Source organism: Anomaloglossus baeobatrachus (assembly GCF_048569485.1).
Source record: "Anomaloglossus baeobatrachus isolate aAnoBae1 chromosome 5 unlocalized genomic scaffold, aAnoBae1.hap1 SUPER_5_unloc_22, whole genome shotgun sequence".
In the NCBI taxonomy this organism is placed as follows: Eukaryota; Metazoa; Chordata; class Amphibia; order Anura; family Aromobatidae; genus Anomaloglossus; species Anomaloglossus baeobatrachus.
In genome coordinates this window covers 445,262-464,163 of record NW_027441798.1, presented here as the reverse complement: position 1 = coordinate 464,163, position 18,902 = coordinate 445,262, and the positions used below count along the sequence as shown (strand labels likewise).

The following is an 18,902-nucleotide window of genomic DNA, read 5'->3' as shown; positions in this document are numbered from 1 at the left end:
CATGTGGTGCTGAATGTTTCCAGCACTGCCAGGCTATCTTGGAGGCCTCTTTCGGTTGGGGAGAGTAGCAGGAGGATAGATAAATAGATGGATAGATAGATAGATAGATAGATAGATAGTGGGATAGATAGTGGGATAGATAGATAGTGGGATAGATAGATAGTGGGATAGATAGATGGATAGATAGAGGGATAGATAGAGGGATGGATAGATAGATAATGGATAGATGGATAGATAGATAGATAATGGATAGATAGATAATGGATAGATAGATAGATGGATAGATAGATAGATAAATGGATAGATAGACAGATAGATAGATAGATGGATTGTAATGCCTGCCTGGATCCACTGACTCAGACGGGCTGTAATGGACAGAGTAGAGGGAAGCCACTCACCCAGCAGGACCCCTAGAACCCTGAAACCCTTTAACCCCTATACAGGGATTTGGAATTACACAGGGCCCCGGAGATCACTACCTGTGGAAGGCTGCAGTCCGATGAGAGTAGTCGTCAGGCAGGGTCAAACCAGGAATTGTAGAACAGGGACAGAATCGGCAGGCAAGGACGTAATCAGAAAATCAAGCAGAGGTCAAATCCGGATCGGGCAGTGAGGTACATAAACGACTGGCAGAAGTGTAGTCAGGAAACAAGCAAGGTCAGCGCACAGGAATCAAAATACAAATCGCACAGGAGCCAGGAATACAAACTATCTCTGGCAGTGGTCACATGACAGGAGGGGGAATAAGACGGGTGTGGTGTCTTCCCATTGGCTGCAGGTGAATGATAGCAACTTCAGCTGAAAGACACACGCCACCTACAGTCAGCCAGTGGTACTGCAGGTTCCAGGGAAACCCAGCCTAGTGGATGAGTGGAGCCTGTGCTCAGCAGAGCCACGGGCACCGACTCCTCTCCCACCACCAGCACTATCCATGGTGGGAACATAGCGTCGCAGGAGAGGACTCCGGCTGGGACATGACAGTACCCCCCCCCTTCATGAGGGGCCACCGGACCCTCAAAACCCGGCTTGTCAGGGAACTGGAGGTGAAATCGCCTGACAAGACCTTTAGCATGAACCTCACTTGCCGGGACCCATGATCGCTCCTCAGGGCCATAACCCTTCCAATGTACAAGATACTTCACCACCCCTCTAACAATACGGGAGTCAAGGATTCTCTGTACTTCATACTCCAGGTTACCCTTGACCAAAACAGGAGGAGGGGTGGCCTGACTGGGTGAATGAGAAAACGATACAACTTGAGGAGGGATTTGTGGAACACGTTCGATATTTTGAAGGACTGAGGGAGGTTCAGGCCGAAAGCTGTGGGATTGATGACCTCGACTATCTCATAAGGTCCAATAAATCTGGGACCCAGCTTAGCAGAAGGGACTTTGAGATTAATATGATGAGTGGTCAACCATACCTTATCCCCAACTCCAAGGCTTGGGCCCATGGAACGCCTCTTATTAGCAGCTGAGGCTTGACCACCCTGTGCCCTCTTCAAGTTCTCTTTCACCTCAGACCAGATAACTTTCAGTTTGTTCACAGTGCTTTCAGCCTCAGGAGTATCCACCGTAGCAGAAGAAAAGGATCCAAAACGCGGATGCAACCCAAAATTGCAGAAAAAAGGTGTAGTCTGGATAGACTCCTGATACTGATTATTGATGGCAAACTCAGCTAGTGGTAGATATTCCACCCAGTTAGACTGATGATCGGACACATAACACCGGAGATATTGTTCTAAGATCTAGTTAGAATGTTCAGTCTGACCATTGGTCTCTGGGTGGTAGGCGGAAGAAAAAGATAACTCTATATTAATCTTTTTACGAAAAGCCCTCCAGAATTTCGAGACGAACTGTGTTCCTCTGTCTGAAACAATATTCTCAGGAACCCCATGTAACCGCATAATATGCCTAATGAACAACCTGCTAAGAGTTTTAGAATTAGGTAATCCGGACAACAGAACAAAATGACACTGTTTAGTGAATCTATCCAGGGAAGGAGTCTTGCGAGGATAATTTGCATATTCCCAGTGCCTTCTGGGATAAGTGAAGAGTCACCGCGAGCTCAAGGAGAACCGGGTTTTGGCCGTTACAGCCGGAAGGAAGACTTCTGAAAGCCAGGGAAGGAGTCTTGCGAGGATAATTTGCATATTCCCAGTGCCTTCTGGGATAAGTGAAGAGTCACCGCGAGCTCAAGGAGAACCGGGTTTTGGCCGTTACAGCCGGAAGGAAGACTTCTGAAAGCCAGGGAAGGAGTCTTGCGAGGATAATTTGCATATTCCCAGTGCCTTCTGGGATAAGTGCAGAGTCACCGCGAGCTCAAGGAGAACCGGGTTTTGGCCGTTACAGCCGGAAGGAAGACTTCTGAAAGCCAGGGAAGGAGTCTTGCGAGGATAATTTGCATATTCCCAGTGCCTTCTGGGATAAGTGACGAGTCACCGCGAGCTCAAGGAGAACCGGGTTTTGGCCGTTACAGCCGGAAGGAAGACTTCTGAAAATTTTAGCCTGTCTTCTTCATTGTGAGCGTGAGTGAGCAAAGTGTGAGCAAAAGTAAGTGTGAGTAGAATTGTTTGTATTTAGTTGTTTAATTACTTAACATTTGTTTAGTGCTATCCCCATTAGAAAATGTGCTCCACTATTGCTAATGCGATCCAGTGTACATCTTGTCTCATGTATGCAGTCCTTGAAAAGCCGTTCGAGGGTGCATACTGTTGTTCGAGATGTGAGCAAGTTGCACATTTGGAAGCCCAGATACTGGATCTAAATGAGCAGCTGGCAACTCTGAGATGCATTAGCAATATGGAAAGGAGTGTGCTGCTCACTGAGCAGCAGCTTGCTGGGTCAGATGTGGGGGAGGATCGTAGTAGGGAGCGGCAGGACGGTGAGGTAGGTAGCTGGGTGACAGTTAGAAAGGGGGGCAAAGGGAAAAGTGCTAGGAAGGCTAGTCCTGAACTGACACACCCCAATAGGTTTGCAAACTTGGCAGATGAGGGGGATGTCATTACAGGGGGAGCATTGCTGCAGCAAGGCATGACCTCTGAACGCCAGAGGAGTGTCTGCTCCAGTAAGGGGGGGAATAGGAGTGCAGGGCAGGCAAGACAGGTACTGGTAGTGGGGGACTCAATTATTAGGGGGACAGATAGGGCAATCTGTCACAAAGACAGTGATCGCCGAACAGTGTGTTGTCTACCTGGCGCTCGAGTTCGGCACATCGCTGATCGGGTTGACAGATTACTGGGAGGGGCTGGGGAGGACCCAGCGGTCATTGTACACATTGGCACAAATGACAAAGTTAGAGGTAGGTGGAAGGTCCTTAAAGATGATTTCAGGGAATTAGGTTGTAAGCTTAAAGCATGGACCTCAAAGGTGGTATTTTCGGAAATACTACCTGTGCCACGAGCCACACCAGAGAGGCAAAGAGAGATCAGGGAGGTTAACAGGTGGCTCAGGAATTGGTGTAGGAAAGAGGGCTTTGGGTTCCTGGAGAATTGGGCCGACTTTTCAGTTGGCTACAGATTCTATGCTAGGGATGGGCTGCATCTTAATGGGGAAGGTGCAGCTCTGCTGGGGCAGAAAATGGCTAGAAGGTTGGAGGAGTGTTTAAACTAGGAATGGGGGGCGAGGGTATTCACTTTATAGAAGGGGAATGTAGTGCAGATAGTGACCAGGGCACAAGTAATGAAATTGGGGGTGGTACGGGGGGAAGGGTTAGGACAGTTAATACAGTAAGCAGGAATACAGGTACAGAGTCATACGTAACGTGCATGTACACTAATGCCCGAAGCCTCACAAATAAGGTGGAGGAATTAGAATTAATATTGTTGGAAGAAAATTATGATATAGTGGGGATATCAGAGACATGGCTGGATGAGAGCTATGACTGGGCTGTTAATTTACAGGGTTATAGCCTATTCAGGAATGACCGTACAAATAAGCGAGGGGGAGGTGTGTGTCTATATGTAAAATAATCCTTAAAACCCATCCTGCGTGACAACATATGTGAGGGTACTGAGAATGTAGAGTCCCTATGGGTGGAGATAAGGGGGGGAGAATGAATAATAAAATACTGATAGGGGTGTGTTATAAGACGCCGAATATTATGGAAGAGGTAGAGAATCTCCTCATAAAGCAAATTGATAAAGCAGCGAGTCTCGGAGAGGTAATTATTATGGGGGACTTTAACTATCCTGATATAAATTGGGGAACAGAAACTTGCAGTTCCAGCAAAGGAAATAGATTTTTGATAACAATGAAAGATAATTACCTTTCACAAATGGTACAGGACCCCACAAGAGGGGGAGCACTACTAGACCTTGTACTAACCAATAGGCCAGACCGCATATCAAATATACAAGTTGGGGGTTACTTGGGGAATAGTGATCACAAAATAATAAGTTTTCATGTATTCTTTAGTAAGATGTCTAGTAGAGGGGCTACAAGGACACTAAACTTCAGGAAAGCAAATTTTAAACGGTTGAGAGATGATCTTAGTGCAATAAACTGGGATGATGTACTAAGTAATAAAAGTACACAAAGCAAATGGGAGACTTTTATGAGCATCCTGAATAGGGCTTGTGCAGAAAATATACCCTATGGGAACAAACATGCTAGAAATAGGAGGAAACCCCTATGGCTAAATAGAGCTGTAAGGGAAGCAATAAAAGAAAAACAGAAAGCCTTAAAAGAATTAAAGAGGGTAGGTAGTGATGAGGCATTATATAATTATAGAAAATTAAATAAAATATGTAAAAAGCAAATTAAGTTAGCTAAGTTTGAGACAGAGAGACTCATTGCGAGAGAAAGTAAAAATAATCCTAAAATATTCTTTAACTACATAAACAGTAAAAAACTGAAAAGCGATAGTGTTGGCCCCCTTAAAAATAGTCTTGGTGAAATGGTGGAAGGGGATGAGGGTAAAGCCAACCTGCTGAATGACTTTTTTTCTACGGTTTTTATACAAGAAAATGCCATGGCAGATGACATGACCAGTGATACCATAAATTCACCCTTGAATATTACCTGCTTAACCCAGCAGGAAGTACGCCGCCGCCTCGAAATCACTAAGGTTGACAAATCTCCGGGCCCGGATGGCATACACCCCAGAGTACTACAGGAATTGAGTTCTTTGATAGATAGACCATTATTTTTAATCTTCTCAGATTCCTTAATAACAGGGTCGGTACCGCAGGACTGGCGCATAGCAAATGTGGTGCCAATATTCAAAAAGGGGACAAAAACTGAGCCGGGAAATTATAGGCCGGTAAGTTTAACCTCTACGGTTGGTAAAATCCTTGAGGGTTTCTTGAGAGATGCTATACTGGAGTATATCAAGAAAAATAACCTTATGACAGAGTATCAACATGGGTTTATGAGGGATCGATCCTGTCAAACTAATTTGATCAGCTTCTATGAAGAGGTAAGTTCAAGCCTGGACCAGGGAAATGCAGTGGATGTTGTGTATATGGACTTTTCAAAAGCTTTTGATACGGTGCCACACAAAAGGTTGCTACATAAAATGAGAATAATGGGGATAGGGGAAAATATGTGTAACTGGGTTAAAAACTGGCTCAGTGATAGGAAACAAAGGGTGGCTATTAATGGTACGTACTCGGACTGGGTCTCAGTTCATAGTGGGGTACCACAGGGGTCAGTATTGGGCCCGCTTCTTTTCAACATATTTATAAATGACCTTGTTGGGGGCATGCAGAGTAGAATTTCAATATTTGCAGATGATACTAAACTCTGCAGGGTAATCAATACAGAGGAGGATAATTTTATATTACAGGGAGATTTATGTAAATTGGAGGATTGGGCTGAGAAGTGGCAATTGAAGTTTAATGTAGATAAATGTAAGGTCATGCACTTGGGTAGAGGAAATAACATTTATGATTATGTACTTAATTGTAGAACACTGGGTAAAACAGACACAGAAAAAGACTTGGGTGTATGGGTGGATGGTAAACTTCACTTTAGTGGACAGTGTCAGGCAGCTGCTGCCAGGGCTAATAAAATAATGGGATGTATTAAAAGAGGTATAAGTGTTCATGAAAAAAATATCGTTCTACCTCTGTACAAGTCACTAGTGCGACCGCACTTAGAATACTGTGTACAATTCTGGTCACCGATATATAAGAAGGACATAGCTGAACTGGAGAGGGTGCAGAGAAGAGCGACCAAGATTATTAGAGGAATGGGGGGAATGCAATACCAAGACAGGTTATTAAACTTGGGGTTATTTAGTTTGGAAAAACGAAGGCTTAGGGGGGATCTAATCACAATGTATAAATATATGAGGGGACAGTACAGAGACCTTTCCAAAGATCTTTTTACACCTAGGCCTGCGACTGGAACACGGGGGCATCCGCTACGTCTTGAGGAAAGAAGATTTAATCATAATCACAGACGAGGATTCTTTACTGTACGAGCAGTGAGACTATGGAACTCTCTGCCGCATGATGTTGTAATGAGTGATTCACTACTTACATTTAAGCAGAGCCTGGATGCCTTTCTTGAAAAATTTAATATTACCAGTTATGTATATTAGATTTTATGACAGGGTATTGATCCAGGGAACTAGTCTGATTGCCGGATGTGGAGTCAGGAAGGAAATTTTTTCCCCATTGGAACTTGTTTGCCACATTGGGTTTTTTTTTGCCTTCCTCTGGATCAACATGTTAGGCTACGGGTTGAACTAGATGGACTAAGGGGCACTTTGCACACTGCGACATCGCAGGCCGATGCTGCGATGCCGAGTGCGATAGTGCCCGCCCCCGTCGCAGCAGCGATATGTGGTGATAGCTGGCGTAGCGAAAGTTATCGCTACGCCAGCTTCACACACACACTCACCTGCCGTGCGACGTCCCTGTGGCCGGCGACCCGCCTCCTTGTTAAGGGGGCGGGTCATGCGGCGTCACTGCGACGTCACACGGCAGGCGGCCAATCAGACCGGAGGGGCGGAGATGAGCAGGATGTCAACATCCTGCCCACCTCCTTCCCTCCGCATATCCTACGGAAGCCGCAGTGAGGCCGGTAGGAGACGTTCCTCGCTCCTGCGACTTCACACACAGCGATGTGTGCAGCCGCAGGAGCGAGGAACAACATCGGACCGTCGCGTCAGCGTAATCATGGATTACGCCGACGCTGCACCGATGATACGATTACGACGCTTTTGCGCTCGTTAATCGTATCATCCAGCCTTTACACACTGCGATGTCGCATGCGATGCCGGAAGTGCGTCATTTTCAATTTGACCCCACCGACATCGCACCTGCGATGTCGCAGTGTGCAAAGTGCCCCTTAGAGTCTCCCTTCAACCTTAAAAACTATGATGAAACTATCCACTACTACCCAGATTCAAGTCTTCCCTTCCGAGGGTGGGAGGTCAGTGATGAAGTCCATGGAGAGATGGGTCCATGGACTTTCTGGAAGAGGTAGGGACTGGAGAAATCCAGCGAGACGGATATGGGGTGTCTTGGCTCGAGCACAAGTTTCACAGGCCAGTACGTATTCCTTACAGTCCTTTGCTACTGTTGGCCACCAAAAGTTCCTAGTTACAAGTCGGAGGGTATTGCCTATACCAGGGTGACCTGCAAGGAGAGAATTATGGGACTCCTTAAGTACCCGTAGACGAAGTGGGGGAGCGACAAACAGTTTACGATCAGGAGTGGTTTCAGGGGTCTGGTCTTGGGCATCACGGATTTGTTCTATCAAATCTATGGATACCGATGACACAACAATGCCTTTAGCTAAAATAGGGACTGGTTCGATGTTTTCTGAGTGAGAGGGACAGAAGCAACGGGAAAGTGCATCAGCTCTTGTGTTCTTGGTACCGGGCCGGAACATTACCACAAAATCAAATCTGGAAAAGAACAATGCCCACCTAGCTTTCCTAGGATTAAGTCTCTTAGCAGATTCCAGATAAGTGAGGTTCTTATGGTCTGTGATGACTGTGACCTTATGTTTGGCGCCCTCGAGGAAGTGGCGCTATTCCTCGAAGGCCCATTTAATGTCCAACAGCTCACGATTACCAATATCATAGTTTCTCTCGGTCGGAGAAAATTTGCGGGAAAAGAAGGCACAAGGACGAAGTTGAGTGAGAGACGGAGTACCTTGTGATAGCACCGCCCCCACTCCAACCTCGGATGCATCGACTTCTACAATAAATGGACGCGTAAGGTCAGGCTGAACCAGAATAGGGTCTGAGGAAAAACATTGTTTTAATTTAGAGAAGGCATGGATCGCCTCTGGCTTCCAATTAATCACATCAGCCCCCTTTTTAGTCAAATCGGTGAGGGGTTTGGCAATGTTGGAAAAATCCTTAATAAATTTGCGATAATAATTTGAGCCAGATCAGACACACCATACTTTGCACTGACGAGGGGCAAGCACCCCGAAAACACCATGTCTGCAAATTGGGATTCTGATCTGGCATAAAATCCTAAGTCATATGCAAAGGATTGTTAAAAATCCACTTCTGACTTTTCGGATCACTACTTCCAATAGGTGGCGCTGCGCTAGATTTTTTCCTTTCCTGGAGATACAATTTCGATAATAATTTGCAAACCCAAGGAAACGCTGCAAGGCTTTCAGAGACTTGGGTTGCACCCACTCCTTAATCGGTTGTAGCTTAGAGGGATCCATGCGGAAGCCTTCTGCAGACAATATATAACCCAGGAAATTAACCTCATCAACAAAAAAAACACATTTTTCATACTTAGCAAACAGGAAGTTCTCCCTGAGTCTCTGGAGTACAGTGCGGACATGTTTGACATGTGACTTCGCATCAGGAGAATAAATCAGGATGTCATCCAGATAGACCACCACATATTGACCATAGATATCTCTGAAAATGTCATTAACAAAGTTCTGAAAGACAGCCGGCGCATTACTTAACCCAAAAGGCATTACCAGGTACTCATAGTGTTTAATGCTATTTTCCACTCATCTCCTTCTCTGATGCGGATTAGGTTATATGCACCCCTGAGATCCAGCTTTGTGAAGCACCGGGCTCCTGTGAGCTGGTTAAAGAGTCTTGGGTATGAGTGGCAGAGGGTACTGATTCTTTACAGTAATAGCATTAAGTTCATGGTAGTCAATACAAGGTCTGAGGCCACCATCTTTTTTCTCCACAAAAAAGAATCCAGCGCCGACTGGTGACCTGGATGGTCTGATAAGCCCTCTCTGCAGACTGTCTGCTATATAATCTTTCATGGCCTGACGTTGTGGACCAGAAAGATTATAAATCCTACCTTTGGGGAGTCGGGAATTGGGGGAACTTGGGGCAGTCATAATCTCGGTGTGGAGGTAATTTTTCAGAGTCAGAAACAGAAAACACATCAGCAAAGTCTCTGAATGCATGAGGTATGAGGACAGGTTCAGCTCTAGTCAGGTTAATAGATAAAGACATACATTTTTAGAATTATTTAGAAAGAAATTTAAAAAAAATGGGATTCCCCTCAAATTGGTTCATCAGCCAAGGTAAAGCAGACAGCTGTGGTTCTGGTATTCTCAGGGTAGGAAGGTCCATAATTATTGGCCCTTCCCAGCCTAAAAATAGCAGGCCGCAGCCGCCCCAGAAATGGCGCATCTCGTTGCCCTGATGCGGTGGCAAATGCTGTAATAAATGGGGTTGATACCAGATGTGTAATGTCACCTGACATCAAGCCCAGCAGTTTGTGATGTCATGGTGTCTATCAGATACCTGACATCACCAACTGTCAGTAATAAAAGTAGAAAAAAAATAGATGCCAAAAAAAAAATTATTTGAAAAAACACTCCCCAAAACATTCCCTCTTTCACCAATTTATTGTAAAGAAAAAAAAATCTCTTGTAATCCATTTTGGAAGTCCCACGACGACTCTGGACCTTCTAGAATATAGGGGGCATGCTCAGGGAACGTGTCCCCCATTTTCTAGGAGTTCAGACGCTCCATGTGAGGCGTGTGGGTGAAAAGAATCTGCACCTACCCTCCCCAGGTCACAGCAGCAGAGTGCGTGCATTCAGCGCAGCTCCACAGCCGTTCTCACGGAACACAGGAAGCTGAGCTGAGCTGACAGCCGTGCTCTGCGCATGTGCATAGTGTTCATTGTGAAGGAGGAGGGACGCGGGGGATCAGCGCTGCAAAAAGGTAAAAACAGCAGGGGAACAACGGGGGCGTATGGGGGGGGTGACTTAGCTGGACTCGGGGAGTAGTTTTCTGTCGCATGTGTCATGGCTCATGCGACAGAAATCAGAAGAAGAGGGGGAATTCGGGCGGCGTGTTAGTGTGCGTCCTATCATCTTGGATGAAACGGGAGAGGGCAGAGATGCAGTGAGGCACCTTCTATAGGCTGTGCCCATACTGTTTCTGCCTTTTCCCATCCATTTCCGCCTCTTCCTCAGTCACCACAGCTCACCGACGGGTCCAACATAAAATTATTCTGGTTTCCCATAGACTTGCATTGGGGGCTGAATATTCGTGAATAATCGAATAACTGTGAGGTATTCGTCGGATATTCGGCGGAGCGAATAATAGGGTATTTGATCATCCCTAGTTACTAAGTTCATTATCGCTGCTGTATTGGTGCTCTTTGAATGTTCAAAATATAAAATTAATTACAACAATCCATAAACGTTCGAGAAAAGTTGATGATATAAGATGTGTTTTTTCACCACTCCTCCCTGATCAGTCGCGCAGCAGCAGGAACTACAGAATGGAGCGGATACAGGTGAATTGTCACATAGGAGCTAATTTTTTTTTATTAGATGTGGCTTTAACTATTTTATTTTCAATAAAAAAATCTCTTTGAAATTGTCTATGTTGTGGATCAATGTCACAAGGAGACTTTTGCAGGCATCGTCAACTGTCATGGCGGCATCAGGATCTGTAGAAACTACTGATTCTGACACTCTGCCTGTTAACTTCTTTGATGTCTGTGATCAACAAACTGAGTCTATTTAGTCTAGTAAGGTTATTCTCTCCTGGGCTGCTTGTTAATGTCTTTGATCATATGCTGTAGGGAAGATAGTGTCATTCCCTTCCCTCCTGTATATGCCATTAATGCCAGCTATTGTTTACCTATACAGGTGTGATGAAGTGTTGTGATTCAAACTAACTTCTGGTATTTGTGTTCATTATTTCTGTGGGCAGTTGTGGTGTTATCCTTTGCTGTCTTTTTGTTGCTGTCTTCCTGCTCTTGCTTTTCTCCTTAGTCTCTCACTCTTTATTTCTGTGCGTTCGCAGTGTGCATGAATTTTGGTTTTCCCATCTGTTTTAATCTGTGTTTCAATCATACTATTGCCCCTTCCTTCCCTTGGGGGATAACAGATTAGATCTGGTCAGGAGAATAGTAAGGCACAAGACTCTGGCATCTCCTCCTTCAGGGGTAATCCAGAGGTTAGGGATAGCCTAGGGTCTTCTCACATGAGGAACAGTATAGGAGCCCTCTGTCCCTCGTTATCCTGCAGTCACATTGTGACAATCACTCAAATTATTTATTGTAGCACATTTCAGAGAACTGGTACTACTGGAGAGATAACTTGGATACAGGAATGGAAGGTCTCAACTAACAAAGATGTAACTCTTAGATCTCAAAATTGGAAAACAGATTCAGAATATTTTTTTCCCTAATTTAATTTCTGCTGTTATGGTTTAAAAAACTGTACTTTCAAAATAATATCATTAAATAACATTATGTTTATTTTTAGCGGATGACTGTATTGGGAGTTCATCTGGACCTCTAATATCTTCAGAATTTAAAACAGATGATCAAAGTATCACACATGATACATATGAAGAGCATGCTGCTGTCCCAGATATACCTTCAGTCCTTCCTAGGAAAAATCTATCATCAGCTGTTTTCAAACAAGTCCAGAATTGCGATCATCAAAAAACTCACACAGGGGAGAAACCATTTTCATGCTCAGAATGCAGTAGATGTTTTACTCAGAAATCAGATCTTGTTATACATTACAAAATTCACACAGGGGAGAAGCCATATTTGTGTTCAAAATGTGGGAAATGTTTTATTCAGAAATCAGATCTTTTAAAACATCAAAAAACTCATACAGGGAAGAAGCCATTTTCAAGCTCAGAAGGTGAAAAATGTTTTACTCGGAGAATAACCCTTGCTAACCATCAAAAAAATAACTCTAGTAAGAGTCCATTTTCATGCTCAGAGTGTCGGAAATGTTTTATTCAGAGATCACATCTTGTTAGACATCAGAAAATTCACACAGGGGAGAAGCCATTTTCATGTTCAGTATGTGGGAAATGTTTTATCCACAAATCACATCTTGTTACACATCAGAAAAATCACACAGGGGAGAAGCCATTTTCATGTTCAGAGTGTGGAAAAAGTTTTCTTCGGAAATCAAACCTTGTTAGACATCAGAAAATTCACATAGGGGAGAAGCCATTTTCATGTTCAGTATGTGGGAAATGTTTTATCCACAAATCACATCTTGTTACACATCAGAAAAATCACACAGGGGAGAAGCCATTTTCATGTTCAGAGTGTGGAAAAAGTTTTCTTCGGAAATCAAACCTTGTTAGACATCAGAAAATTCACATAGGGGAGAAGCCATTTTTATGTTCAGAGTGTGGGAAATGTTTTGTTCAGAAATCAGAACTTGTTTCACATCAAAGATCTCACACAGGGGAGAAGCCATTTTCATGTTCAGAATGTGGGAAATGTTTTATCCAGAAATCACATCTTCTTACACATCAGAAAAATCACACAGGGGAGAAGCCATTTTCATGTTCAGAATGTGGGAAATGTTTTGTTCAGAAATCAGAACTTGTTTCACATCAAAGATCTCACACAGGGGAGAAGCCATTTTCATGTTCAGAATGTGGGAAATGTTTTATCCAGAAATCACATCTTCTTACACATCAGAAAAATCACACAGGGGAGAAGCCATTTTTATGTTCAGAGTGTGGGAAATGTTTTGTTCAGAAATCAGAACTTGTTTCACATCAAAGATCTCACACAGGGGAGAAGCCATTTTCATGCTCAAAATGTGGTAAATATTTTACTAGGAAATCAAGTCTTGTTTACCATCAAAAAAATCACACAAAATAAACCATTATTATGTTTTGAATGTGCAAAATGTAATCCTCAGAAATCAGATCTTGTTAAACATGTGAAGAAGCCGCACAGGGAATGAACCTTTTTCATGTTGTGAATAATTGAAATGTTTAACTGGTAAATCAAGTTTTGCCAACCATCAGAAAACCAACAGAGCGGAGCAGCCATTCTTGCTTTCAAAATTTGCCAACTGTTTTTTTTATCATTAATCAGGTCCTGTTGTCAGATGAGTGTTAAAAATATATCCCTTAAATATATTTTTCTTTATATACGCGATGAGATATAAGAACCGATAGACTTCAAAAATGTAAAAAAATAAATAATGTATTTTATATTGAGTATATCACAAAAATAGAACAGTTTATTAGTTCAGTAACAGAAATGAAAAATAGTATTCTTTGTTCGCTTACGTGAAGAGTTCAATAATAGTCCATATCTTTAACTAAATCTGTAGAAGTCTTCATTCATCTTTCCCAGGTTCCTGAATGGATGACATGCTGGAGACCCGCATGTGTTGCTTCTTCTTGGATGGGTGGATGGTTCAGCCGCTTGACATGTGTATAGCTTGGCTCTTCAGAGCAAGAGAGACCCCTCTCCTTAGAAGTATCATGTTATATATGCAGCTGTTCAAAACCATATAGGGAGATTCTGCTGAACGCATGATGTAAGCCTCTAGAAGTTTAAAGACAGTATATATATATATATATATATATATATATTCAATGTCAGCATCTAGCTATATTCAATAAAGACTCAAAATATTAATTTCTATAAGTACTGTTTTCAATAAATTATGCCCTCCAATATAGACAGGACTGTCAACAATGTTTTTACAATTCCCCCTTGAGGCGGGTAAATTATTATTAATGAAACCCACAAAATAAATTAATATATCATTAAGATAACAGATCTTCTTTCCTTCTTTGGCGATAGTGGATTAATGTCAATAATAATGATGAAAATGATAATCAATTTTGCATTATTCATGTTGTATGTTCAACAATATAATAATGTGGATTCATGTTATGGTAGGCCGTGACTGATAATCATATAAAATACACAATTATACTTTCCTAAAACTAAAAATATGCAAAACAGATCCGGTCATCATCTGATGTCCTCCGGGATGATGTCTTCTTATATCCGATGTCATCTGGCATAAATACATTCTTTTGAAATAAATCCTTTGATAAAAAATGAATGGTTATCGATTTGATACAGTCCGTTATTCCATTTGGTATAGTATTATGTCTTATTGGAGTATTTGATACACAAATTTGCACTTGTCCCATCTATTCCAATAGTGTTTAGTTCACACAGGACTAAGCCCTTGGCCTAACCTTATATGTATTGTATTGTACTATTGCAGGCCAGTACTAATTTGTTAGTCTAGCCAATGTGATTATATCCTTGCTATAGCTGTAACTGCATTAATATATGTATTCTATCGGTCCCTTAGGCATTGACCTATCTATGTCTCTTCTGAGGAGCTACATGTGAACATTGCTATTCTGTACTCATTTTGCATCGTTTTTCCAGATACTATGTATAGCTATAGGCCTTAATTAATTAACATTTGTTTTTTGTTTTTTTGCCTACCAGTTTCATTATAGAGAGGTTCCTACAAGCATTTTATATGCTACTATTTCCTCATAGAGGGTTCTGACTTTGAACTGTATGCCTGATTGGCTTTTTTAATTGTTTTTAATCTACATTTCTTGTGTGTCCCACACTGCCAGTGTGTTCGGTAGTGTGGTTTCTGTGCTTTCAAATAAAGATTATGTATCTATTTAATACATGTGTTTGGTGATCCCTTTTATGGTATACTCTTTTTCTTGATGGTCTAGTCCGTTATTCCATTTATCATTGTTAGATCCATAAGCTTTATTCTTTATTTGCAAAGTCCATATATTTAACCAAAGTCCATGATCAAATGTCGATAAAACAGAAAGGTCATAAGTGTAGAAGAATAGCATAGGCCTTTGATATCTGTGCAGTGAAATTTACATTAGTCACCTTGGATCCTCTGCGCTGCCTGTTGTCATTCCTGGAACAGGTGATGAGACGTTTTTGGTCAGCACGACAGGGGTTAACTTTAACACTTTCTTGCTCTCCTTGGTAACTGTGGTTAAGTCTTAATGCACAGAACATTTGTCAGGGTTGCAGCTTCCTGACAATCCCGCATCTTGAAGGTTTGGAAATGATAACAAAACAGAGACTTTTTATAACATTGTCCATCCTGGCGTCATAAGATTACCATTCTTCTGCAGTCCAGAAGCGGTCAGTGTATTGTAATTGACACAGTCTTATTTGAGACGTTACCTTTTGGACTTCTGGGTATCAGCTTCTGCAACTTTTTGTAGCATCACTTTTGACTTTTTTAGAAAATAGTAAAAGTCTTTTGTCTTTCTGTAATCTTGATTGAAGACTTCATTCACTATCTAAATACCAAAATATGGTAATAGTACTACCACTAATAAATGTCACGGCATATGATAAATCTAGTATTATAATACCATGTCATTATTATTATTATCGTAAAAGTATTAATATAATTGATACTTAGAATGATGAAATGCTGCATAGTGGTATATACGATAGTATTTTCATGTAATACAATTTTTTTGGCATTGGTGTAATTATTTTTCCAACCCATAGGTGGCAATGTGTTTGAATGTAACCAAAATTTAATACTAAATATGAAATAATATAATATGTACCTATAATATATACCATATTATAAATATAAAAGGCAACAGTGTGGCTTATTTAGTAAGATCATTTGTAAAATGCTAAAGCAAAGGGGTAATAATTGACAATCAATAAAACAACCTTTAAGAAAAGACTGGATGATTCCATCAAAACACAATATTACCATAAATGATTATTATTGATTAAGAATATATTATTGTAGGACGTTAAACCTAGATGTACCTTGATCTTCCATCTTTATTACTCTAATTTAATTTATTTGATTTGTCTATTATTTATTAAATAACCTACTATATAAGAAACTGTGTAACTATAACCAATATTTCATCCTTATTGTGTTAACATACTAATGTAAGAATAATATATTACAAGGAAGTAAATGAATGAATATATCGATGAATGAAGTGTTCTTGTCTTCCAAAAATTGGAACTTTTCCTTTTTATTGTGATTCATATTTAATAAACTAATATTCTTATATTAGACATTACTTAACTAAATATTGAAGTGTTTTCTCAATTGAGATATTAAAAATTAGAAGGAAAAATAAAAATTGTAGAATTAAAATTTTGATTTACAATTCAAATATTGAATTAAAAATAATCAAAATAAAAAAATAGAAATAAAAAGGAAAAATGAAAATCGGAATAAAAATAAAAGATAAATTTGGAATAAAAATAAGGCTTTATATGTATATGACACATGACCTTAGTAACACAACCTTAATATTACCAATATCTTATATGATTTCCATACCTGTCATATCATATGATATGTCATATCATTAACCTATAGAAATAATTAAGTCATGCATGTAACCTTGCTGATAATACTCTTCTTTAGTATATAAATGCATTGTGATTACCATACTTCAATTTTTTTATTCCTGATAATTTTCCTTTGTACTTCATTAATATTGATTATTAGAATAATGTGAAGACATGTATATTAACCAAAAAATATATAATTAGGACCAAAACTTTTTTCCTCTTAATATAATAAAATGTGATGTTATAAAAAAAAACTCATATCAAGTTTAAATTAAATTAAAATTTGTTATTTATCTTCAGGATACAACTTTACATTACTTTTATATTTGAAAAGAAAATGTTTACCAATCTGTGTATCAGTAAAATAAATAACATAACTGTATAAAAGTAAAGATATTGGGAATACTTTTCTAAAATAAGAGTCTTCGGAGTAAACCTTTGAAATGGGCACTGACACACATCTATACTAAAGAAATATGTATATGAATAAGATATATTCTGTATAAATTCCTTCATTATTAATGCTTATGTACTTTAAACTTATTTTATCCTATTTATATATTTTTTAAAATAATATAATATATATATATATATATATATATATATATATATATCCATATAAACTTTGAAGTTAAGAAGTGGTTTGTTTTTTTCTTTTAAGCTTCAAACGTTTCTGGATAGAATTTCAGTCAACAGCTGTTCAGTCAATTAGACTGTAAACTCTCATGTATATACAGGACTGTCCACATAGACATTGACAAACACATATTCCTTTTGATCTCCAATTATTATTTATGTGCATTTTAAAGATATTATCATTTAATTTGAAGTACTTCTTTAAATATGCAAATTACATTTATCACATATACTCATGAGTAATACAAATACTGTACTTTTTGGCCACTAACAGTCACATATTATTAGCTCAGTATTCAATGTCACATGCCTTAGTTAAGTACAAAGATGCAAAGAGCATTCCATCAACAACAATACGCGTGTAAGTATTCCACTCCAAAAACTCAGGTTACACATATTAGTTACATTATTAATAGTACTAAGAAAGATATATGTATTCATATTCCTAAAAAGAAATGTTAAAATTGATGGTCCTCTAGCGATTGGTACCTGAGAAAATAATAATAATAATTATTATTATTAAGCATGCTTTTGTAAGCCTTACACAATATAAGATATATGTTACCTGTTTGAGGATAAGAATTAATTTATAAATAAAGAATTTAATACTTCATCAATCTGCTTTACTGAGAAATTCTGAGGAAAATAAAAGAATAAAATTATTATCATAGTACTGAGAAAAAATGAAACACTTAAAGTAAGTTATACTTATTCCTTATCATTAATTTTTAAATATTATTATTTATATACAGATATAACATTTATTGTTTATAAAATTAAACTGTAATTTCTTAAACTAAATGAAAACATAACTTGGATTATACGGTCACTAATTTTAAGTATACAATATACTATATGAAAATAAATATATAAATATATATATATATATATATATATATATATATATATATACTAGAAGGTGGCTCGATTCTACGCATCGGGTATTCTAGAATTTATTATGTAGGTAATGTATGATTTGTGTTATATATATACAGTGCCTACAAGTAGTATTCAACCCCCTGCAGATTTAGCAGGTTTACACATTCAGAATTAACTTGGCATTGTGACATTTGGACTGTAGATCAGCCTGGAAGTGTGAAATGCACTGCAGCAAAAAAGAATGTTATTTCTTTTTTTATTATTTTTTTTAAATTGTGAAAAGTTTATTCAGAGGGTCATTTATTATTCAAACTCTCAAACCACAAGAATTCTGTTTGGTTCCCCTAAAGTATTAAGAAGTATTTCAGGCACAAAGAACAATGAGCTTCACATGTTTGGATTAATTATCTCTTTTTCCACCCTTTTCTGACTAATTAAGACCCTCCCCAAACTTGTGAACAGCACTCATACTTGGTCAACATGGGAAAGACAAAGGAGCATTCCAAGGCCGTCAGAGACAAGATCGTGGAGGGTCACAAGGCTGGCAAGGGGTACAAAACCCTTTCCAAGGAGTTGGGCCTACCTGTCTCCACTGTTGGGAGCATCATCCGGAAGTGGAAGACTTATGGAACTACTGTTAGCCTTCCACGGCCTGGACAGCCTTTGAAAGTTTCCACCCGTGCCGAGGCCAGGCTTGTCTGAAGAGTCAAGGCTAACCCAAGGACAACAAGGAAGGAGCTCCGGGAAGATCTCATGGCAGTGGGGACATTGGTTTCAGTCAATAACATAAGTAACGTACTCCACCGCAATGGTCTCCGTTCCAGACGAGCCCGTAAGG

General features: G+C 39.9%; 1 protein-coding gene across 1 annotated transcript in view; it reads left to right on the top strand.

Moving 5' to 3' along the window:
* LOC142259028 (uncharacterized) overlaps positions 1–18,902 on the top strand; it is a 125,846-nt gene that overhangs the window by 13,539 nt on the left and 93,405 nt on the right. Inside the window, exon 3 of the mRNA XM_075331564.1 lies at positions 11,688–13,049. Coding sequence (XP_075187679.1) covers positions 11,688–13,049 — 1,362 coding nt within the window. The remainder of the gene's footprint in view (positions 1–11,687; positions 13,050–18,902) is intronic.